This window comes from Gorilla gorilla, chromosome 5 (genome assembly GCF_029281585.2).
Source record: "Gorilla gorilla gorilla isolate KB3781 chromosome 5, NHGRI_mGorGor1-v2.1_pri, whole genome shotgun sequence".
NCBI lineage: Eukaryota > Metazoa > Chordata > Mammalia > Primates > Hominidae > Gorilla > Gorilla gorilla.
The window spans coordinates 158,346,127-158,369,412 of record NC_073229.2 but is presented as its reverse complement, the minus strand read 5'-3'; the positions used below and the strand labels follow the sequence as shown (position 1 = coordinate 158,369,412).

Here is a 23,286-nt window from a genome sequence, read left to right as displayed (position 1 = left end):
AAAAAAAAAAGGTAAAGATATTTGTGTCCACATGAATTCTCAGCAAAGGGTTACCTCAGTAGAGGGGTATTTTAACAATCAAGTGGATAAGATGACCCATTCTGTGGATACCAGACAGCCCCTTTCCCCAACTACCCTTCCATCCAGTGAGCTCATAAACAAAGTAGCCATGGTGGCAAGGATGGAGGTTATGCATGGACTCAGCAACATGGATGTCCACTCACTAAGGCCAACCTGGCTATAGCCACTGCTGAGTGCCCAATCTGCCAGCAACAGAAATGAACACTGAGCCTCTGATATGGCACCTTTCCTCGGGGTGATCTGCCAGCCACCTGGTCGCAGGCTGATTATATTGGACAGCTTCCATCATGGAAGAAGCAGTGTTTTGTCCTTACTGCAGTAGACACTTATTCTGAATATGGATTTGCCTTCCTTGAACACAATGCTTCTGCCACAACTACCATCCATGGACTCCCAGAATGCCCTATCCCCTGTCATGGTATTCCACACAGACACAGCACTGCTTCTGATCAAGGAATACATTTTATAGCCAAAGAGATGCAGCAATGGGCCCATGCTCCTGGAATTCACTGGTCTTAACCATGTTTCCCATCATCCTGGAACAGCTGGGTTAATAGAATGAATGGTGTAATGGCCTTTTGAAGTTACGGTGATGATTTTTTTGCATGGCTGGTGCAAGTTTCTCCAGAAAGTTGTATATGCTCTGAATCAACATCCAGTATATGGTGCGCTTCTCCCATAGCCAGGATCCACAGGTCCAGAAATGGAAGGGGTGGAAGGGGTGGAAATGGGAGTGGCACCACTCACTATTCCCCCTAGTGACCCATTGGAAACATTTTTGCTTTCTGTTCCCATGACTTTATGATCTGCAGGCCTGGAGGTCTTAGTTCCAGAGGGAGGAGTGCTTCCGGAGACACAACAATGATTCCATTGAACTGGAAGTTAAGACTACCACCCAGCCACTTTGGGATCCTCATGCCTCTGAATCAAAAAGCTAAGAAGGGAGTTATGATGTTGGCCGGAGTGACTGATTCAAAATACTAGGGAGAAATTGGACTACTATTCCACAATGGAGATAAAGAAGTGTATGTCTGCCAGGCACGGTGGCTTACACCTGAAATCCCAGAACTTTGGGAGGCCGAGGCGAGCAGATCATTTGAGGTTAGGAGTTCGAGACCAGCTTGACCTACATACTGAAACCCCGTCTCTACTAAAATACAAAAATTAGCCGGGCATAGTGGTGGGTGCCTGTAATCCCAGCTACTCGGGAGGCTGAGGCAGGAGAATTGCTTGAACCCACGAGGCAGAGGTTGCAGTGAGCCGAGATCACACCAATGCACTCCAGCCTGGGCGACACAGTGAGACTGCGTCTCAAAAAAAACCCCCAAAAAAAAACCAGAAGTGTATGTCTGAAATACAGGAGATCCCTTAGGATGTCTCTTAGTATTACCATGTCCTGTGATTAAGGTCAATGAGAAATTACAACAACTCAATCTGAGTAAGTCTGTGAATGGCCCAGACTCTTCAGAAATGTAGGTTTGGGTCACCTGCCACATAAAGAACCACAATCAACTGAGGTTCTTGTTTGGGTGGTAAAGGAAGGTAGTTATAAATACCAGCTATGATCACGTGACCAGTTACAGAAACAAGCACTGCAACTGTGATGAGTATTTCCTCTGTTTTGTTAAGAATATGTTGTGCGTCTGTGTACATATATTAATATCTTTGTTTTCATTCTTCTCTTATTTCTTTATCATGTAACACATTTATTGACTTTATATCAGTATTTACAAGATTTATTGACTTTATGTCAGTATTTAAGTATTGTTAATTTTATATCATAGTATTTAAGTTATGGGATATCAGCAGAAGAGTAAACATCACCCAAGGACTTTACCTTGTCTTCTGGGGAAGGGACTGGTATGTTTTCTGTTGTACACAGAACAGGTGCATTATATTAGGTAGAATTATCACTTTGCTATTGTCTTTATTTGGAGATTAAGTGTGATACAAAGAGATGTGTATGGCTGCCAAGTTGAAAGGTGAGAACTTGTGATGGTTAATTTTAAGTGTCAACTTGACTGGATTAAGGAATACGGAGAGAACTGGCAAAGCATTATTTTGGGGTGTGGCCTTAAGGGTGCCTCCAAAGGAGACTGATGCGTGAGTCTGGGTGGACTAAGTAGAAAAGACCCGCCCCCACTAATGCGGGGACAGGGGGGTGTGGGGGGTAGTGTCCAATCGCCTGGGAGCCTAGATAGAACCGTGGGTAGGTCACTCACTCTCCCAGAACTGGGATACATGCTTCTTCTCCAGCCTTCGGACATCAGGTTCTCCAGCCTTTGGTGTTTGGATGCTAGGACTTACACCAGCAGCCCCCGGATTCTCAGTTCTTCAGATTTGGACTGAGCCATGCTAGTGGCATCCCAGGGTCTCCAGCTTGCAGACAGCCTGCCATGGGATTTCTCAGCTTTCATAATTGTATGAGCCAATTCCCCTAATAAATCTCCTCTCTTCTCTTTCTCTTTCTCCATCTCTTTCTCTGTCTCCCTCTAGATATATCCTATGGGTTTTGTCTCTCCAGAAAACTAATACACACACACACACACACACACACACTCATAGAGATATGAAAGTGTAGTTTCATATCTTAACTTGGCACTAAGCATTTGTACCACTTGCATATGTGCTGTGGCTTTTGTCATTTCTGACAACCTGATGGCCATTCTGCTATGGCTTTAAAACTACTTTGTCCAGGCTGGGACTGCACAATAGGGGCCCTTTTATCAAGTCCTTATCGTTGTGTAGAGAAGGCTATTTTGAGAGGATATAAAGGGATATAAAGTAGAAGGGGGTTGTGCTAAATGTTCATTCAGGCTTTCTGGCAATACAAAAATTATGGAGAACTTCATGGCTGCAAGACAGGAAGAAAACAGTCTATGAGGTGACTGTGTCATCCCCTGGCAGGAAGAAAAGTTCTAAAGTTCTTGAGGAAAGTTGGTTGGATGACAAGAGTAAAACAGGTTACAATGGCATACTTTTCTATAAGCCAAATTCATATGATATCGTCCATAGAGGGGGTTTAAAGCAAACCATTATGAAAGCATTTTATTTCTCAAGCCCTTCCTGTGGGCTAGGCCCTCTCCTGGGCACCAGGGATGATGTGGCAAATAATATAGATAATTATTCCGGCCAGGGTCGATGGCTTATGCCTATAATTCCAGCACTTTGGGAGGCTTAGGTGTGCGGATCACTGGAGCCCAGGAGTTCGAGACCAGCCTGGCTAACACAGCAAGACCTCATCTCTACAAATAACACAAAATATAAGCCAGGCATGGTGGCACACACCTGTGGTCCCAACTACTAGAGAGGCTGAGGTGGGAAGATTGCTTGAGCCCGGGAGGCAGAGGTTGTGGTGAGCCGTGATTACAGCCCTGCACTCCAGACTGAGGGACAGAACAAGACCCTGTCTTAAACAAACAAACATGATATCCCTATCTCATAGAGACTACTTTCTAGTTGGGTAAATCAACAATAAACCCAGAAAAAGTCACATAATACAACTAATATGCAGATAATTGAAATAGAGTAAATGACAAAGAAAGGTCAGCTGCTGGCTACTTTTGGTCCACTGTGTCACTGTGATTTTATTTTTTTTGAGATGGAGTCTCACTCTGTCACCCAGGCTGGAGTGCAGTGATGTGATCTCGGCTCACTGCAGCCTCTGCCTCCTGTGTTCAAGCAATTCTCCTGCCTCAGCCTCCCAAGTAGCTGGGACTACAGGCACGCACCACCACGCCCGGCTAATTTTTGTATTTTTTTTTTTTTTTTAGTAGGGACGGGGTTTCACCATGTTGGCCAGGATGGTCTTGATCTCCTGACCTCGTGATCTGCCCGCCTCAGCCTCCCAAAGTTCTGATATTACAGGCGTGAGCTACTGCTCCCCGGCCTGTAAGTGATATTTACTGGGAGATCCGAATGACAAGAAGGAGCCAGCCATGTGAGCCTGAGGAGGAAAGCATTCCAGGTGAAGGGCACAGCAAAGACAAAGTCCCTGGGGCAGACACTAGCTTGGCCTGCAAAGGGAACAGAGAGCACCAAAGTGGTACAAACCTGGAGGGAGGGGAAGGTAGGAGGAGAGGTCAGAGGGGCAGGCAGCGACCTGATTAGAGAATGTTAGGCAGGTGAGAGACACAAATTGTGCTGCCTGGCCTTCAGGGAACTCAAGGTCCAGAAAAACACCTGAGATTTAAATAACTAAGCACACAAATTCCTGACCAAAGGATCCAATGCCGGGGGTGGGGGGTGGGGGTGGGGGTGGGGGTGGGGTGGGGACAGGTTCTTCTAAAGGATCAGCTGGGTGTGGGACATTATTATAGGAAACCATGCCAGTAGAGTAGTTCTGGGACTCCAGAAGTTCCTTCTGGGTTTATTTTTTTTTCCCAGACATCATAGAACTGTACAAAATCAGAGCTGCAGAAGACTTTCCAGCACATTCCTCACTTGAAAAACTAGATAATCTAAATGATCAAACGTGCCCAAGGCTGTACTTTAATGACATTAAGGCATAGCGGGGCCTGAGGAAAATCAGAAATGTCTATAAGCTCACCTTTGCTTTTGGGAACGTGCAGTTCCATTTTACAAAATATAGACCACACCCTCCCTGAGTACAGCAACGCCGCCCATCATGACATCCTTGTTAGATTCAGGGCTTAAGACAGTGCCTGTCAAGAACCCATTCACATTAATGGGTACAAAGTACAGCTAGATAGATGGAATAAGTTCTAGCATTCGATATGGCAGTAGGGAAATCAGAGTTAACAATAAGTTATTGTATATTGCCAAACAGTTAAAAGGGAAGAATTAGCGTGTTCTCAACACAAAGAAAAAATAAATGTTTGAGATGACGGATATCCCAATTATCCTAATTTCATCATTACACATCGTATACATGTTTCAAAATACCATGTTACCCCAAAATATGTTCATCAACTTATATCAATGCAATAAATCAATAAATGAAAGAGGTGCACCACAGAGATCTGAATGATTAAAACTAACAGAGGCCAGGTTCAGCTGGATCTTGTTCCTCTTCTCATTCCTGCAGGATAAGCTTATTGACCTAGAAAAAGCACGATAAGTATGACTGGCCTCTGATCTTCTTTCAATGACTCCACCCTCTCAATAGGTCTATATTTGCCTTCTGTTGTTTCCTCGAGCAAGTAAAAACTTTCTTGAGTTAGTTTTGGTTTGCTCTCCACTTTTTCACACTAAACTTCAGTCTTTGCTGCAAACACTTGGTAAACAAGTCTTTATTCAGTAATCATGGCATTTCGTTTCTTGATACAGCACATTCAGGAGCACTGTCTGTGAGGGAGACTGAACGGAGGAGGGGGAGGTTGGATTATCATTCAGGCCTTTCACGGAATTCCTGTCACATACGCCTTGGCCCAGCAGATTAAGTGGCCCATGCTGTGCAAGTGCCTTACTCACAGCCCATAATTACTTGATGTATTGTTTTGATTTGTTGGAACCCTTTGCACTGTGCGACAGTGTTGTTTGTACTTGTGATGTGCATAGGGTGGGGCTGGCAAATATACACAGATCATATTTTCTACTTAAAACTCCAACATGAGAGAGGCGCTTACTAAATTCTTTATTTCCTTTTTTTTTTTTTAGACGGAGTCTCGCTCTGTTGCCCGGGCTGGAGTGCAGTGGCATGATCCCGGCTCACTGCAACCTCTGCCTTCCAGGTTCAAGTGATTTCTGGCTAATTTTTGTATTTTTAGTAGAGACGGGGTTTCACCATGTTGGCCTGCTGGTTTCGAACTCCTGACCTCAAGTGACCCACCCACCTTGGCCTCCCAAAGTGCTAGGATTACAGGCATAAACCATCACACCTGGCCTATTTCCATTATTTTTCACAACTTATATGAGGCAGGTATAACTCTCCCCGCTATACAGCTGACAAGATTAAGGGTTAGAGAATACCTTGTCTAAAATCTCACAGGTATGGCTAGGCATGGTGGCTCACACTTGTAATCCCAGCACTTTGGGAGGCTGAGGAGGACAGATCACTCGAGCTCAGGAGTTCGAGATCAGCCTGACCAACATGGTAAAACCCTGTCTCTACTAAAAATACAAAAATTAGTCGGGCGTGGTGGCAGGTGCCTGTAATCCCAGCTACTTGAGAGGCTGAGGCATGAGAATCACTTGAACCTGGGAGGCAGAGGTTGCAGTAAGCCAAGATTGCGCCATTGCACTTCAGCCTGGGTGATGAAGTGAGACTCCATATCAAAACAAAACAAAACAAAAAAAACTCACAGGTAGCAAGCCTCAGTTGTCGCCAACTAGACTGACATCTCCATAACTGGTTTTTCCATTGCTGGTTACTATTACATGTATCTTTTGTTGTTACAACTGGCACACAGAGTTTACAGGAAACAGTCCTTAAGTCCTTAGGGGTGGCCCGAGCTTCTGTTGCCTCCTTCTAGATTGATTATAGGCTCAGAAATGGGAGAGACTTAGGCCGGGCATGGTGGCTTATGCCTGTAATCCCAGCACTTTGGGAGGCTGAGGCATGTGGATCACTTGAGGTCAGGAATCCGAGACCAGTCTGATCAACATGGTGAATCCCCATCTCTACTAAAAGTACTAAAATTAACTGGGAGTAGTGGCACGTGCCTGTAATCCCAGCTACTCAGGAGGCTGAGGCGGGAGAATTGCTTGAACCAGGGAAGCAGAGGGTGCAGTGAGCTGAGATCACGCCACTGCACTCCAGCCTGGGCGAGAGAGTAAGACTCCTCCGTCTCAAAAAAAGAAAAAGAAAGAAAGAAAACAAACGGGAGAGACTTGGAGAGAGATTTATACTGAGCAAATCAAAGCTTTCAGGTTTCACTTTAGTTTGACAAAAGATGTCCACCAGAAATCCAGACTCCTTATTTACTATTGGCCCTTTGTAAATAAAGTGGGGGTGAAAGAGAGCCCTTTATATTGCCTTCGTGTCAGTTACACCTTTAACATGTGTGTCTTAGGAAGGATTCTGTCTGCTGGACTTGTGGGGGAAGTAGATGCCCACGTAGGTTTCCCTTGGAGAGAATGGAGAGGAGGCCGACCAGGCCAGATATTGCGGGAGGCCTCTCACCCCAAAGCTCTCAGACCTGTTTCTTGTTTGAATGCTTGACATTTTATCATTGCAAATTAAATTTTTTGAGTTGACAAGTGGCCTTTTAAAATGCAAATGCATAACAGTAAAGGCATGCCAAAAATATATGGCTTTCAGTAAGGCCAGAGTCCTTTTTTTTTTTTTTGAGATAGGATCTCACTTTGTTGCCCCGGCGAGAGTGCAGTGGCAAGATCTTGGCTCACTGAAACTTCCAACACCCTGGGCTCAAGCGATTCTCCCACCTTAGCCTCCCATGTAGCTGGGACTACAGGCATGCCACCATGTATGGATAATTTTTGTATTTTTTGTAGAGACAGGGTCTCACCATGTTGCCCAGGCTGGTCTCAAACTCCTGAGCTCAAGTGATCCTCCTGCTTCAACCTCCCAAAGTGCTGGGATTAGAGGTGTGAGCCCCTGCACCTGGCCATCACAGTCCTCTTGAGTTTACCAATAGTATTAAATATTGACTTACAAATTTTTCCAATTTACTCTTCTGTCCAGACCAATGTATCATTTTTCATAATCTTATGTAAAGTTCTGTGGACACCATTTTCCAGGTCAATCCTGAGAACCAAAAATAAAGTTGTCACATACATACAATTCCTTACCTATCATATTGCATTCTAGCTGATGTTTTTTTTTTTTAATCATTGATTGGATTATACTAAATCAGACATTGACAACATTGCCAAGATGGAGATGGGTAAGTTTTCAGCCTGAGAAAGATCTGTTTGTTTCTTGCTATGTAGATTCTCATTCCTCAGGTGAGGCGCAGTGGCTTATACTTATAATCCCAGCACTTTGGGAAGCTGAGGCAGGAGGATCATTTGAGCCCAGGAGTTTGAGACCAGCCTGGGCAACACAGTGAGACCATGTGTCTACAAAAGATAAAAACATTAACCAGGCATGGTGGCATGTGCCTGTGGTCCCAGCTACTCAGGAGTCCGAGGTGGGAGGATCACTTGAACCCAGGAAATTGAGGCTGCAGTGAGCTGTGACTGTACCACTGTACTCTAGCCTGGACAACAGAGTGAAACTCTATGTCAAAAACAAAAACAAACAAACAAAAAAAGCTTCTCATTCCTTCCATGTCAAGTATTCCCACTGGCTTCTCTTTAATTTATCCCCTGAATGACATAAAAAATTTACTACCAAATCTTGTTCCTACCCTCCCGTCAATTTTCCTATGGGCTCACTTTTTAGAAGGAATGGGTGTAGAATATTATCACCTCTGTCTTGGAAAAAATATAAACCCTGCAATAAATGAAATAATTAGTTTTGTGGGTTTTAATAACTTTTAACACTATGATTAGAGATAGTGTTCTCTTAGTTATCTACTGTATCACATTCTTATCTTTATGCATGTCAAATTTGACAATTATGAATATGGAAGGTAATAATTACTACACAACCTGTGTCTATAAATAGACATTTAAATAACCACCATTGCCAGTGACTTGTCTATAATAGCTATAATGAATAAACTCATTTGTCATCATCATTTTCTGTAAAAAAAAAAAAAAAAAGACATGCCTTTGCTGACAACCTTCAACAAAAACTGATCCATTCAGTTTCTCTCTAGAGTAATAATTATGTTTTCTATAATTATAATAATTATGTTTTCTGGTATTTCTATGAGCTTTTTTGAGGGTGTTCCAGGGAAAGGTTTCTATGAGCATCAAACAATGAATCAAAAAGTATGGGAACTTAAACTCTGCATAGGATTGTTCTAAAATTGATGGTACTTTGAACAATATGAAACAATTATATTGCCTTGTTATCAATGGAAGATAACATACCCGGGGAATCATGACCATTACAGCTGATACATTTAAGAAGTGTCTTAAGAGTGAATATGGTTAAGTCCTTATAAAAAATATTTTTCAAAATATTTTCTCTAATATGTTGAGAAATATCAATAATTTATGTCTTTTAAAAATTAAATGGAAAAAGTCATATCTTTGTGAAGCTCTCAGGTTTTAGCATTTATAGTCCATCAGACTATAGAGTGACAAATAAAGAAACAAAAAAAATAGAAGAGTGAAAATAGAGAAATAAAATAGAAGAGTGAAAAAATTTTTTCTGAAGCATTAAAATGCACATGCACTGGGAAACGTTTAGTTTCAGTGCAAACTTTTCATCCTGGTCAGTCATTCCTACTTGAGGGTTTTGACTGCAGTTTTCCCAGCACCGAGACATAAATGTGAGACAATTCGCTTGGAGGAGTGGGGAGGTAATTAGCCTATCTCCTATCAAGCCGTCTATATTTTCTATGACTGCACAAGGTGTTGTAGAGAAATTCCCTGGACCAATAGAACCTCAGGAGACAAGTGGGGGAAGCCGCGTATATGGAGCAAGTTCTCCCAGAGAACTCGATCGCCCTCTAGGTTGCATTTACAAACAGTTCGGGAGGCTACTCTGACCACTTCGCCACCAGGGAGTATGAGGAAAGGGGCCGGATTCCTCCCAGTAGGAGGACTATCTGGACCAAAGAAAGAGCCTGGCGACAGGAAGGAAGAACAGATCAAGCGTTTGAATAGCAGCTACAGGGCAACCTAATGCCTGTGCAGTGTTAACAGGCGCGCGTCACACACAGCTCCCCCGTCTCCCCCTCCCCGCAAGCACCCCTCCGCCGTGTGTCACCTTCCTGTTCGGAAGCCTTAGTAGGTTGCTGGGACAGAACAGGGGGCGCCTGCTCCACCCATCACGTATCCGGTTGGAAGAAAAGCCAGTCTCAACAACTTGATTCTCTCGGTTAAATGATAAGTTTAGCCGACCATCCGTCTCCAAGTGCTGAACATTAGGGTAGGGGAGGAAGGAGCACATCAGACGTTCCCTTTCTTTTCCAACCACAAATCATACGGTTGCATCTATTCTCTATTCCGCGTAGAGCCCTCCGACCTGAATGCCACGTTCCTCCCGGAATGCATGCCACAGAGCCTCTGAGAAAATAAATCCTGTGCATGTGTTTTGAATTTTTTCCGGACTGATTTGTGAGGATAATCAGTTAAGTTACATTTCTTGTGTGCGTGCTGGGGGTGTAATAAAGCTAGGACACTGATGACTGTAATTTTCTGAGTGATGTCGCAATGGGGAGAATAAATGGCCCAGTGTTGAACTTTGCAGCTTGCTCCCTTCCTGTACTTAAATTGCCTTGATATAAAGTGGGGTTCATAACAGAACAGGGATAGCCGTCTCTGGCTCGTGCTCTCATGTCATCTCAGAGTTCCAGCTTATCAGAGGCATGTAGCAGGGAGGCTTATTCCAGCCATAACTGGGCTCTACCTCCAGCCTCCAGAAGTAATCCCCAACCTGCATATCCTTGGGCAACCCGAAGAATGAAAGAAGAAGCTATAAAACCCCCTTTGAAAGGTTCGTACTTACCGTACTATATTTTGCAGATGCCTCAGAGGATTTGGGGTTACTTGGCATGGGGAAGGCACATAAGGTGGGGTGTAGGAGAGGGTCTCTGGTTGTAGGTTTCTTAATTTAATGTTTGAAAATAAACATGCAAAATTCTGTGTGCAGGTTGATGTTTCTGGGCAGCCTGAGCAAAATTTGCTCTCTCAAGAGGGAAAGGAACCAGGTGGGAGCAGAGCTAGGCTGGGCTAGACTAGTTGAATGGTGCGACATGACATATGGGTGGCATTGGCAATAACAAAGTCACATTCTATGAAGATTCCCTGCAAGAGGAAGCAGACATGGGCCAGTTACTGTGATTTGAAATTGCCTAAACATTGCTTTAGGTTGGCATGTCAATTTCAGGTACTAGTAAGTGTTATTTTTTGTTTTTTTGTTTTGTTTGTTTGTTTGTTTGTTTTGAGACGGAGTCTCGCTCTGTTGCCAGGCTGGAGTGCAGTGGCGTGATGTCGGCTCACTGCAACCTCCGCCTCCCGGGTTCAAGCGATTCTCCTGCCTCAGCCTCCCGAGTAGGTGGGATTACAGGCGCGCGCCACCACGCCTGGCTAATTTTTCTATTTTCAGTAGAGACGGGGTTTCACCATGTTAGCCAGGATGGTCTCGATCTCCTGACCTCGTGATCTGCCCGCCTCGGCCTCCCAAAGTGCTGGGATTACAGGCGTGAGCCACTGCGCCCGGCCCCAGTAAATGCTTTTTATAAGTGTGGGCACTGAGCAAACTTTCCCAGCCAGACTCCAGGAGAAAGAATGTGTGTTTCCCTTCTCTCGGTTTGGGACTTTTGCAACAAAGCAAACCAAGTAGTTGAGACTAGAGCTCACTTTAGGGCAAGTGGGGGTGGTTTTGCCTGCAAAACAAACCCCTGCCCAAGACCAAGGAAAAGGCGTTTCACATGCTATTCCTGGTTTGACAGCTGGTATTTCGGGACTGTGCCAGATCCAGTAGGCAACTTTAAAATGGCACAGCCTTTGGTAGCAAGAGGTCATGGCAGGGCAGCCACCGCAGACAGCAACAGCGAGCGCCAGGTACCTGGCCCTGCGAATAGTGGTAACTTGTAACTGCCCGCTCCGGGCCCAGTCGCTGTGCTCGCGGCTTCCCGGCCAGCACTGGCTCACGTTCCCGCGCCGGCGGTCAGGCTGCGGCTCCCAGACATCCCCCAGCCGCGGGGTTACTGGAAGGCACCGGCATCGCTGCTCTGCAGAGCCCGGGCCGCCGCCTCCAGCTTCCCTCTCTTCCCTGCCTTCTGCAGCGGAGTCACCCGGCTAATCTTTCCGTATAAAGTCACAGTTCATGTGGGACTCACATAAAGAAAGAGCGAGGTGGCAAAACTAAGAAGCCCTGGGGCAGCCTTGAGTTAAACCCAGGGAGGGTAGGGACGATTTTAAGACCATGTATCATGACCTGCAGGGTTTTCAGGTGGGACAGCGGGAGAGGAGCAGGCCCCACAGAGGAATCGAGGATGCCCGGGTCACGCCAGGTCGGCCCCCAGGCAAAGCTACCCCTCCCTTCGCTTGTTACCTCCTCACGTGTTCTTGGCATGGCAGAGATTAAAAATGCAAGGAAAAAAATTACATGCGGAACGGACAAAATGTTCTCAGAGATTACTTCAGAAAAAAAAAAAAGTGAAATGCAGATTGTACTTCTTCCTTTAGTGCAGAGACGACTTTTATTTCCGCCCCCTCCCCTCCACATTCCTGACCTCTCCCTCCCCCTTTTCCCTCTTTCTTTCCTTCCTTCCTCCTCTTCCAAGTTCTGGGATTTTTCAGCCTTGCTTGGTTTTGGCCAAAAGCACAAAAAAGGCGTTTTCGGAAGCGACCCGACCGTGCACAAGGGCCATTTGTTTGTTTTGGGACTCGGGGCAGGAAATCTTGCCCGGCCTGAGTCACGGCGGCTCCTTCAAGGAAACGTCAGTGCTCGCCGGTCGCTCTCGTCTGCCGCGCGCCCCGCCGCCCGCTGCCCATGGGGGAGATGCAGGGCGCGCTGGCCAGAGCCCGGCTCGAGTCCCTGCTGCGGCCCCGCCACAAAAAGAGGGCCGAGGCGCAGAAAAGGAGCGAGTCCTTCCTGCTGAGCGGACTGGGTAAGCGCCACCGCCGGCCCCGCTGGGGGCTTGGCTCACTTCCCCAGAGCGGCTCGGAGGCAGGGGCCGGCTTTCGTCGGAGTTCTCGGGGCCGGGGTCCCGGCGGCGGGAACGGGAGGACCTGGCAGGCGAGGTCGCGCGCGCAGGCCTGCGCCCCAGGGATAAACCCCGGAGGGTGGCGCGCACCGCCGGCTCGGGCTGGGGAGGAGGGTGGGGGTCCGGCCGCAGGACGGCGCCTGGCCAGGGAGAGGGTAGCTGCAGGGACAGTGAGCGAAGCCACCGTGGCCGCCGCGCACCCGCCAGGAAGCGCTTCGGCGCTGCGAACCCGGCTTTCTCCGGCGGCGGAATAAATGAGAGAGGTGGAAAACTACCCCGGGTTCTCCGGCCCTCCCCGCGCCCTCCGCCGGCGCGTTCTCTCTCTCCTGCCCCAGGAGCCGATGGAGACTGATAACGGCCCTGCGCCAGGCCGTCCCCGGGCGGTCCTCGCGCCCCCGCCTGGGGCTCGCCCTCTCAATGGGGACAGAACCGCCCGCCGCAGGCAGCGTAGCCGCCAGCAAACCGCGAGGCGGTCGGGGCGGGGCGAAGGGCGGGGCCGCTTCTCAGTGTCGCGCAGGCCCCGCCCCCGCGGCGGTGCCTTGTTTATAAGGCCGAGCGCGCGGCCTGGCGCAGCATACGCCGAGCCGGTCTTTGAGCGTTAGCGTTTTTCTGTGTCCCCGCGGTGGTGATGACGGTGAAAACTGAGGCTGCTAAGGGCACCCTCACTTACTCCAGGATGAGGGGCATGGTGGCAATTCTCATCGGTGAGTGCAGGAATCTTGCGGGACTTCTGCTCCAGGAGACGCAAAGTGGAAATTTTTTGAAAGTCCCGGATCAGATTAGTGTGTGTGGCGCCGGACGTTATGAAGCCGTCTAAACGTTTCTTTATTTCTCCTCCTTTATCCACAGCTTTCATGAAGCAGAGGAGGATGGGTCTGAACGACTTTATTCAGAAGATTGCCAATAACTCCTATGCATGCAAACAGTAAGTTTGACCGGATTTGAGGAAATAACTAGTATAGTTTGAATTTGCCAGCGGTAAACATTCTCATCACGGCGTTTATCGGGAAGGCGAAGACTTCTTCTGGGGTGGGGATCTCATTTCTCCTTAAATTCTAATATATTTGACACATTTTAAACATTAAAGTTAATTTGCTGATTTGGCTTGAACTGGAGATGTAAGATAAATGGTTCGTGTCGGCCGAATTCACGGCCTTTCTCCATGAGCAACAATCCTTATTTCTGTATTTAATGGGGTTTATTATTTTCTTTAACTGACTAATGTATTGGGGTATTTTCAGTTTAAACAGTGAATTATCCGGGTAGAAGTCGGTAGAGCCAGAAACTCACTTTTGATGTTGGTGTGTCCCCTAGTGGCGAGCTGGATTCTAAATCGTGCCCTTTATTCTCTGCAGCCCTGAAGTTCAGTCCATCTTGAAAATCTCCCAACCTCAGGAGCCTGAGCTTATGAATGCCAACCCTTCTCCTCCAGTAAGTTTTTGTATGTGCCGTGCATCTGTGGAGAACTGTAAGGGAGTCAGTTAGTATTCCTACATTAATGGATTAAAATAGCATTTCTAGAAATTAGTATCAAGGCAGGAATGCTTCATTATGGCATAACAAGTGATATAAATATTTAAGTATTGAGTCAGAGTATTATTTTATTTTTTTCCTGGGCATATTTTACCTCCAAAGTGGTTATTTTAAAAGGCATATTTCATAAAAAGGTTTTATCTGTCTGAAACAACATGATTGTGTGCAGTTTCCATACTCATCTGAAATGTGATGAAATGTAGTTTTGAATGTTTATAGATGTATGGTCATTTGCATCAGTCATTTTTAGATGTAACATTTTCTACATCGTTTATATTATAGATGTCTTCCTTTGAAGCAATGGTATTAAAAGAAATTCTTTTTTTTTTTTCTAGCCAAGTCCTTCTCAGCAAATCAACCTTGGCCCGTCGTCCAATCCTCATGCTAAACCATCTGACTTTCACTTCTTGAAAGTGATCGGAAAGGGCAGTTTTGGAAAGGTAATTTCAAATCTGAAGATCTTTTGGTACACTTCCTTCGTGTCCTCTTTTACATTCTCCCTGGATGAGGATAGAAAAATGATTTTTTTAAATTGAAATTTCAGGTTCTTCTAGCAAGACACAAGGCAGAAGAAGTGTTCTATGCAGTCAAAGTTTTACAGAAGAAAGCAATCCTGAAAAAGAAAGAGGTATGAGATGTGCTTGATGGGGCTGGCATTGGAGGTAGACACTCCTTGAATAATCTTGATCCTGGAATGTTGGTGCCAAGTTGAAACATGCCACTAAACCTGAATCGTCATTTTCCTAGGAGAAGCATATTATGTCGGAGCGGAATGTTCTGTTGAAGAATGTGAAGCACCCTTTCCTGGTGGGCCTTCACTTCTCTTTCCAGACTGCTGACAAATTGTACTTTGTCCTAGACTACATTAATGGTGGAGAGGTGAGCAGGGGGGATAGAAGTCAACTCTTAGTGTCTCTGCACAGCCTGTTTTGTTTTAGTTTGAGAAAAAAGTTTTCAAAGATTTTTGGTGGGGAGAATGTTACCAGAATTAGCATTTCCTTCAACCTGTCAGGTTTATAGTTAATAGATTACTTGGGGCCACTTCCTGCGGTTGTTCTTTTGCTGTATATGTCAAAACTAATTAAATTCATTTGCAACACAGAATGACTTTGTTCTGTCTCCTGCAGTTGTTCTACCATCTCCAGAGGGAACGCTGCTTCCTGGAACCACGGGCTCGTTTCTATGCTGCTGAAATAGCCAGTGCCTTGGGCTACCTGCATTCACTGAACATCGTTTATAGGTAAGCCTGAGAGCTTTTCAGGCTACCAGTTTTAGTATAAAGGAGACGTAGCACTGGCTGTTTCATAGGGCCTTAAAATAATTTGTGTTTATGTGCAACTTGGTTGCCTAAAACCAGATCCCCTAGCACGTGAGCTGGCTTGACTTAAGTGCCAAGGGGGAACCAGCCAAGTAGGATTGTGCCTAATCCAGAACAAGGGCTCCCTTTTTTCTTCACTACACAACTACAGTGAACCTAAAATTCCTCTAATACCTTTAGCAATTATCTTTAAGAGGATATCTTATGAAGTGAAATTAACTTGTGCAACTACTTTTCTATTCACTTTTTTACAGAGACTTAAAACCAGAGAATATTTTGCTAGATTCACAGGGACACATTGTCCTTACTGACTTCGGACTCTGCAAGGAGAACATTGAACACAACAGCACAACATCCACCTTCTGTGGCACGCCGGAGGTAGGCGCTGTCTTGGTTTGGTGCCTGGTTTACCCCCGCCTTCCAAGAGAGAGATGTACAATCATGCACTTAACTACCAAAAAGAGTAAACTCCTCTCAGAGACTTCTTAATACAATTCAGTGCAAATAAAATACATTTGCCGTTTGATGTAGCATGAGAAATCCCAAGTCCTTCTGTTCCTTTACTGAAAAGTAGCTGTTTGTAAGTAAGATCTGCATCATAAAAACTTTCTAAATCCCTAAGTAAGAGATATCAAGTGCCCAGCAGTTTCCTAAATGTCAGTACACATAGGTAGCCAGTCACCCTCAAAAAGTCCAGCAGTTTTATCAGGAAGGAATCTAAAGATATATATCTTCCAAGCTGGCTCTGGGTCTCTCAGCTTTTTCAAACTAAATGTGTGGTCGTGGGATTGCTTGCTTTCGCAGGTTCTAAACTCTGTTTCCCTGGTCTGTTTTTCAGTATCTCGCACCTGAGGTGCTTCATAAGCAGCCTTATGACAGGACTGTGGACTGGTGGTGCCTGGGAGCCGTCTTGTATGAGATGCTGTATGGCCTGGTGAGTGGCACATTGGGAACCATGGAACACTGCCTGCTCCCTACAATATTGTCTTCACACAGCCCATGCTTGGCCATTGTGTCTTGCCCTTACCAGTACGCTTATCAAAAGCAGCTAAGAGGCATATTGGTTATTTTATATTTCATAAGAATAATCACTTACCTGGTTCTTTTGTGCATTTCACATTTTACTAGATAGGACCACATTTAACCTGTGTGGTGGTGAAAAACTACCACTTATTAACATCTACCCCCTCACCCTCCACACACACACACACAAACACACACACGGGTTGCAAAGTAGACACTTAAATAGCAAGGGAAAAGAAAGCATTGAGGTGGGGAGAGTTTCTCAAATCGAGCCTAATATTTATTGCAGTTTATATCTTTTTCTCTACTGGTAATATATGCCATATGAAACTTCCAATTAAGTCTAAAGTAATTTTCCCCTTCTTTCAGCCTCCTTTTTATAGCCGAAACACAGCTGAAATGTATGACAACATTCTGAACAAGCCCCTCCAGTTGAAACCAAATATTACAAATTCCGCAAGACACCTCCTGGAGGGCCTCCTGCAGAAGGACAGGACAAAGCGGCTCGGGGCCAAGGATGACTTTGTGAGTGATGTTTTCCTGTTCTCCTGGGCCAGCTGGGACGTGCACTAGACCTCCCTGCCCTTATTGAATGCACCTGTCTAAATTAATCTTGGGTTTCTGATCAACAGATGGAGATTAAGAGTCATGTCTTCTTCTCCCTAATTAACTGGGATGATCTCATTAATAAGAAGATTACTCCCCCTTTTAACCCAAATGTGGTGAGTATCTGTCTCTCTTCTAAGTATAGAGAAGCCCAAAGGGCATTTATTTTAATTCAGAATTGTCTGGGGGAGGGTTGGAAGGAATACATTGGCAGATGTTTTCTCCATAAACCTGTTATTTTACCTACATAAAAAGTACGTTTTTGTGTCCTAACAAGGCTCCCATAATTTTTAAACACATTTATCAATTAGGAGCATCAAAAGGCAACAAGTGAACATTATTCTTATGTTTAAACTGTGTGTAGCCTTTTGAGATTTTGTGCTTGAAGTGGGTGATTATGGAAGTTGATATAAGACTTAAACTTGGTATTTAAAACCTGGTCAGGATTTCCCTGTCCTGTGTCTAGTGTGAGTTCTTGACAAGAGTGTTTTTCCCTTCCCGTCACAGAGTGGGCCCAATGACCTGCGGCACTTTGACCCAGAGTTTACCGAAGAGCCTGTCCCCAACTCCATTGGCAAGTCCCCTGACAGCGTCCTCGTCACAGCCAGCGTCAAGGAAGCTGCCGAGGCTTTCCTAGGCTTTTCCTATGCGCCTCCCACGGACTCTTTCCTCTGAACACTGTTAGGGCTTGGTTTTAAAGGATTTTATGTGTGTTTCTGAATGTTTTAGTTAGCCTTTTGGTGGAGCCGCCAGCTGACAGGACATCTTACAAGAGAATTTGCACATCTCTGGAAGCTTAGCAATCTTATTGCACACTGTTCGCTGGAAGCTTTTTGAAGAGCACATTCTCCTCAGTGAGCTCATGAGGTTTTCATTTTTATTCTTCCTCCCAACGTGGTGCTATCTCTGAAACGAGCGTTAGAGTGCCGCCTTAGACAGAGGCAGGAGTTTCGTTAGAAAGCGGACGCTGTTCTAAAAAAGATCTCCTGCAGATCTGTCTGGGCTGTGATGACGAATATTATGAAATGTGCCTTTTCTGAAGAGATTGTGTTAGCTCCAAAGCTTTTCCTATCGCAGTGTTTCAGTTCTTTATTTTCCCTTGTGGATATGCTGTGTGAACCGTCGTGTGAGTGTGGTATGCCTGATCACAGATGGATTTTGTTATAAGCATCAATGTGACACTTGCAGGACACTACAACGTGGGACATTGTTTGTTTCTTCCATATTTGGAAGATAAATTTATGTGTAGACTTTTTTGTAAGATATGGTTAATAACTAAAATTTATTGAAATGGTCTTGCAATGACTCGTATTCAGATGCTTAAAGAAAGCATTGCTGCTACAAATATTTCTATTTTTAGAAAGGGTTTTTATGGACCAATGCCCCAGTTGTCAGTCAGAGCCGTTGGTGTTTTTCATTGTTTAAAATGTCACCTGTAAAATGGGCATTATTTATGTTTTTTTTTTTGCATTCCTGATAATTGTATGTATTGTATAAAGAACGTCTGTACATTGGGTTATAACACTAGTATATTTAAACTTACAGGCTTATTTGTAATGTAAACCACCGTTTTAATGTACTGTAATTAACATGGTTATAATACGTACAATCCTTCCCTCATCCCATCACACAACTTTTTTTGTGTGTGATAAACTGATTTTGGTTTGCAATAAAACCTTGAAAAATATTTACATATATTGTGTCATGTGTTATTTTGTATATTTTGGTTAAGGGAGTAATCATGGGTTAGTTTAAAATTGAAAACCATGAAAATCCTGCTGTAATTTCCTGCTTAGTGGTTTGCTCCCAACAGCAGTGGTTTCTGACTCCAGGGGAGTATAGGATGGTCTTAAAGCCAACCTACATTCCAGGCCTTGTTAGCAGCATTTTATGGTGTCTGTCATTCATAAATCCATCCAAGGAAATCCTTTGCAATTTACTCATCTTGCAAGGATTGCTATGAAGTAATGCTTCCTGTATTTATTGCCTGTCCTGTGAAGTTGGACTATTTGTCCTGACATTTGGCTTGTCTTCAGTTACAGGTAATTCTTTCCAGAAATATTTGAAAGCCTACTCTGGGCTCTATTGCGAGTGCTCAGGATATCGTAGTGGACAAAGCAGACAACTTCGCCCTTCCAGAGCCTGATGAAGAAGGCAGACTTAAGGCAGTTAGTTGAGATGGAAGTTGAGAAATAGTCTGTGAAGTTTAGAAGAATGCCACTCAAGAGGGTGAGAATTTTTTTTTTTTTTTTTTTTGAGACACGGTCTTACTCTGTCGCCCAGGCTGGAGTGCAGTGGTGTGATCTTGGTTCACTGCAGCCTCCGCCTCCTGGGTTCATGTGATCCCCCCACCTCAGCCTCCTGAGTAGCTGGGACTACAGGCGTGCACCACCATGCCTGGCTAATTTTTGTATTTTAGTAGAGATGGGATTTCACCATGTGGGCCAGGCTGGTCTCCAATCCCTGGCCTCAAGTGATCTGTCTGCCTCGGCTTCCCAAAGTGCTGGGGAGAATGTTTTAAATAAGTGGATATGTTCCCAAAAAGCTGACCTGGCTGGACATCTGGTTTCTGAGAGTACCTGGAGTTGACCCAGGTCTAGAGTGAGCTCAGTAAAGGGACCCTGAAGGAGCTCATCCCTAGCTTGGACTGAAGCTTCTTGAGCCAGTGTCTACCTAGCACCCTAAGGGCCCAGCAGGCTCTGGGGCTGCGTGGCAGAGCCCAATCCTAGAGCTCACCCCACTGTGATACTATCTGTGGGAGAAAGCGAGGTGGCACCATCCTTGGAGATCTTGAGTCCAAAGGTTTGGACTTTTTCACTCTTCTGGGCCTTCCACACAAATACTTAACAAATAATCAGGGAATCCCCAAACAGTTGATGTTGCTGCTGCCTTAATTGCAAAAGCACCCTGTAGGCCTGCTGCACCCCTGCTACCCTGACCTTCCAGTTCGCACAGGGATTTCCCCAAGGGAAAGCTGTGAGCTTTTTTCCTCTTATCCTTGCTCTTGGGTCTCACCTTACTTTGCCTCAGTCCCCCTCTCCTACCCCACAAGGTTTCCAAGGGCCAAACAGGTGTTCAGAGATAACCGAGTTCTTCTCCCTCATGATCTAATGAAGGAAGAAGATGAAAGCGAGTCGATAGCTTTTTGCTCAAGGTGGGCCACCGGTCATGCTCTGCTGTTGACTTACTGCTCTACAAGCATTAGCTACGTGTTCAATTCCCTACCGGGCCCAGTTGACAAATAAGAGTCCAAAGCAAGGCCAGGCGCGGTGGCTCACGCTTGTAATCCCAGCACTTTGGGAGGCCGAGGCGGGCGGATCACGAGGTCAGGAGATTGAGACCATCCTGGCTAACATGGTGAAACCCCGTCTCTACTAAAAATACAAAAAAATTAGCCGGGCGTGGTGATGGGCGCCTGTAGTCCCAGCTACTCGGGAGGCTGAGGCAGGAGAATGGCGTGAACCTGGGAGGCGGAGCTTGCAGTGAGCCGAGATCGCACCACTGCACTCCAGCCTGGGCGACAGAGTGAGACTCTGTCTCAAAAAAAAAAAGCATGTATTTTCCTATTAAAGATTGATGCCGGCTCTAACATACTCATTGCATATTCCCCCTCATTCTCATTCTCAATAACAGTTATGAATTCCTCCTCGAACAAAAAGTGCTTAAATCTTATTTTCATCTGAACACAGTTCAAGTGGGCTTAGGAATCTGCAATCTAATTATAGATAACTCAGATGGGCCAGTCACGAATTACAAAGCTTTTTTTTATGTTTTGAAGGTAGAAGTCTGGTTTATTGGATTATAGTCCATCACTTCACATAGAAGATCTGAATTGTGTTTCTCCAGAATTGAAAGGTGCCAGAGGAGACCCAAACATTGTCACCCAGATGGGAGATAAGATCAAGCACAAGTGGGTGGGAAGAGAACAAGGCAAGAACAGGGAAGTCAAGAAAGAACAAGAGATCAATAAACAAATGACAAATATTTACTAAGCACTGTACTGTCAAATAATGTGTGTGCAGAGGTATCTTTTACCTAAGGGAGTGGGGCATATCCCTGCCAGCACATTCCCTGAGCCCCAGCCAGCCTGCCTTTGAGCACGACAATTGATTGGAAAAGGGATAATTGTCTTCTCCATAGCGCTCCAGCTGTAGGTCTACTCAAATATGGGTTTGGGGGAACCAATTCAGCTAAGATTCTCATAAGCTAAAATGTGTCTAAAACCACTGCTACCAAAAAGAATAAGTCAGTCACTGCCCTTACAGAATTTGCCATCCACCTGGGGAGACAGGGCACCTACCCTTAACATGTGACAGGCAATGAACAAGGGGTAAAGGGAACTTCAGAAGTCCAGAGGCTCTCTGCGGGGTCGGGTGCCTACAGCAGGCTTCATAGAGGGGAAGCTCTTAAGATTCTTCCTAACCAATTCTAGGAACTCTAATAGGATACAGGCCCTGAGGACCGGATTATAATCGTAATAGGTAATTCTACTGAGCTCTTATTATGTGTCAGACATTGTTCTAAGTTTGTTTTTTTGTTTGTTTTTGAGACACGATCTCTATTGTCTGGGCTGGTGAACAGCGGTACAATCATGGCTCACTGCAGCCTCAACCTCCTGGACTCAGGTGATCCTCCCACCTCAGCCAACCAAGTAAACAACGTTTTGTTTCTTAATAAGTCTTTTTCAGAGACGTGGTTTCACCATGTTGCCCAGGCTGGTCCTGAGCTCCCTAAGTGCTAGGATAACAGGCGTGAGCCACCATGCCTGGCTGTTCTAAGTATTCTGTAGTCAAGCTGTTTACTCTTCATAACAATGCTGTGATGTCAAAAGTGAAGAAACTCGTACAGAACGGTCATTAGCTGGTCAGTAAGTGGTGAGATCGAAAGTCAAATCATGTCAATCTGGCCCAAAAGCCTATGCTTGTAGCCATTACTTTATCCTGCCTCAGAGGTGACAGAAGAGTATAAAAGCAAACAGCTGTGTACTTGTTAGTCACCCATTTATTAATTCACCAGACTTTTATAAAGATACCTTCTAGATGTCATGCTAGGCAAAAAGAGGGGGATGGAGAGGGAGAGGGAGAGAGAGGGAAAATTTGTAATTACAGACACTATCAGTGACTGATGAAGATAAGAAGCAGCTGCAAAAATATACATTGCAGTGGGAGTATAACTTGGTGCACCATTTTGGAAAACTGCTTGGCAGTATCTACTAAAGATGAAGATATCTATAACTTGTGGCCCAATCGTTCTCTTCCACAGTATAGACCCCAAAGACTGCACACATATGCAATAAAAAATTTGCAATAGTGTTCACAGTAATACTATTTATGACAGCCCCAAAATGGGAACCATTCAAAATGTCCACCTATAGGAAAATGAATAAAGAATTTAGTGTGGTTTCATATACTGAAATGCTACACAATGAAAATGAGTGAATAATTGCTATATACAACAAGGAATAAATCTCATAAACAAAACCCAGACTGTATGATTTGATTTATATAAAATGTAAAAGCAGGCAAACAGCATGAATTGATTTGGAAGTTAAGATGTGATCACCTTTGGGGAGGAAGGCAGAGCTCATAGTTGAGAGGGTGCATAAGGAAGACATCCTACCAGGTGCTGTTAATTTCTTGATCTGATCTTGAGCTTGATCTTGATTTCATCAAGCTATACACTTATGATACATGCATTTTTCTCTGTATGTGTTATATAACAAAAATGTGCATTATAAATATGTGGTATGATGAAAACAGGTGTTTGCGTACATAGGAGTGACACCTTACCCAACTTGGGGGGCAGGAAATGGGAGTACATTTTTAGGTAGTTTAGGAAAAAGGTGCTTAGGGAGATCTGGAGAATCCAGGTAGGCTGTCTTGGAGAACCGGATCTTGAAAATGAGGCAGAAAGGCCATTCCACATTCAGGCTTGTAGTGGGGGCCGGAGGGGAGGACTTGCATAAGGATAATGAATGGGACAGTGGCAATAGAAAGGGACCAGACAGACCTAGGGCAGAATCTCAGCTCT

The 23,286-nt window shown here is 45.0% G+C and overlaps 1 protein-coding gene across 3 annotated transcripts in view; it reads left to right on the top strand.

The window, feature by feature from the left end:
- The window catches only part of SGK1 (serum/glucocorticoid regulated kinase 1), a 150,116-nt gene extending 131,167 nt beyond the window's left edge, over positions 1–18,949 (top strand). The window contains exons 1-12 of one of the 3 annotated variants that reach the window (XM_004044711.5): positions 12,240–12,680; positions 13,626–13,701; positions 14,132–14,207; positions 14,645–14,749; positions 14,854–14,937; positions 15,057–15,188; positions 15,437–15,549; positions 15,882–16,005; positions 16,466–16,561; positions 17,020–17,175; positions 17,283–17,372; positions 17,764–18,949. In XM_004044711.5, the coding sequence (XP_004044759.1) occupies positions 12,563–12,680; positions 13,626–13,701; positions 14,132–14,207; positions 14,645–14,749; positions 14,854–14,937; positions 15,057–15,188; positions 15,437–15,549; positions 15,882–16,005; positions 16,466–16,561; positions 17,020–17,175; positions 17,283–17,372; positions 17,764–17,931 (1,338 nt within the window). In that variant the 5' untranslated portion in view covers positions 12,240–12,562 and the 3' untranslated portion in view covers positions 17,932–18,949. Of the gene's footprint in view, positions 1–12,239; positions 12,681–13,059; positions 13,481–13,625; positions 13,702–14,131; positions 14,208–14,644; positions 14,750–14,853; positions 14,938–15,056; positions 15,189–15,436; positions 15,550–15,881; positions 16,006–16,465; positions 16,562–17,019; positions 17,176–17,282; positions 17,373–17,763 lie in introns of those variants that run through there. The other 2 variants (XM_004044710.5, XM_004044712.3) reach the window with 2 other exon arrangements.
- Positions 18,950–23,286: the final 4,337 nt, after the last annotated feature.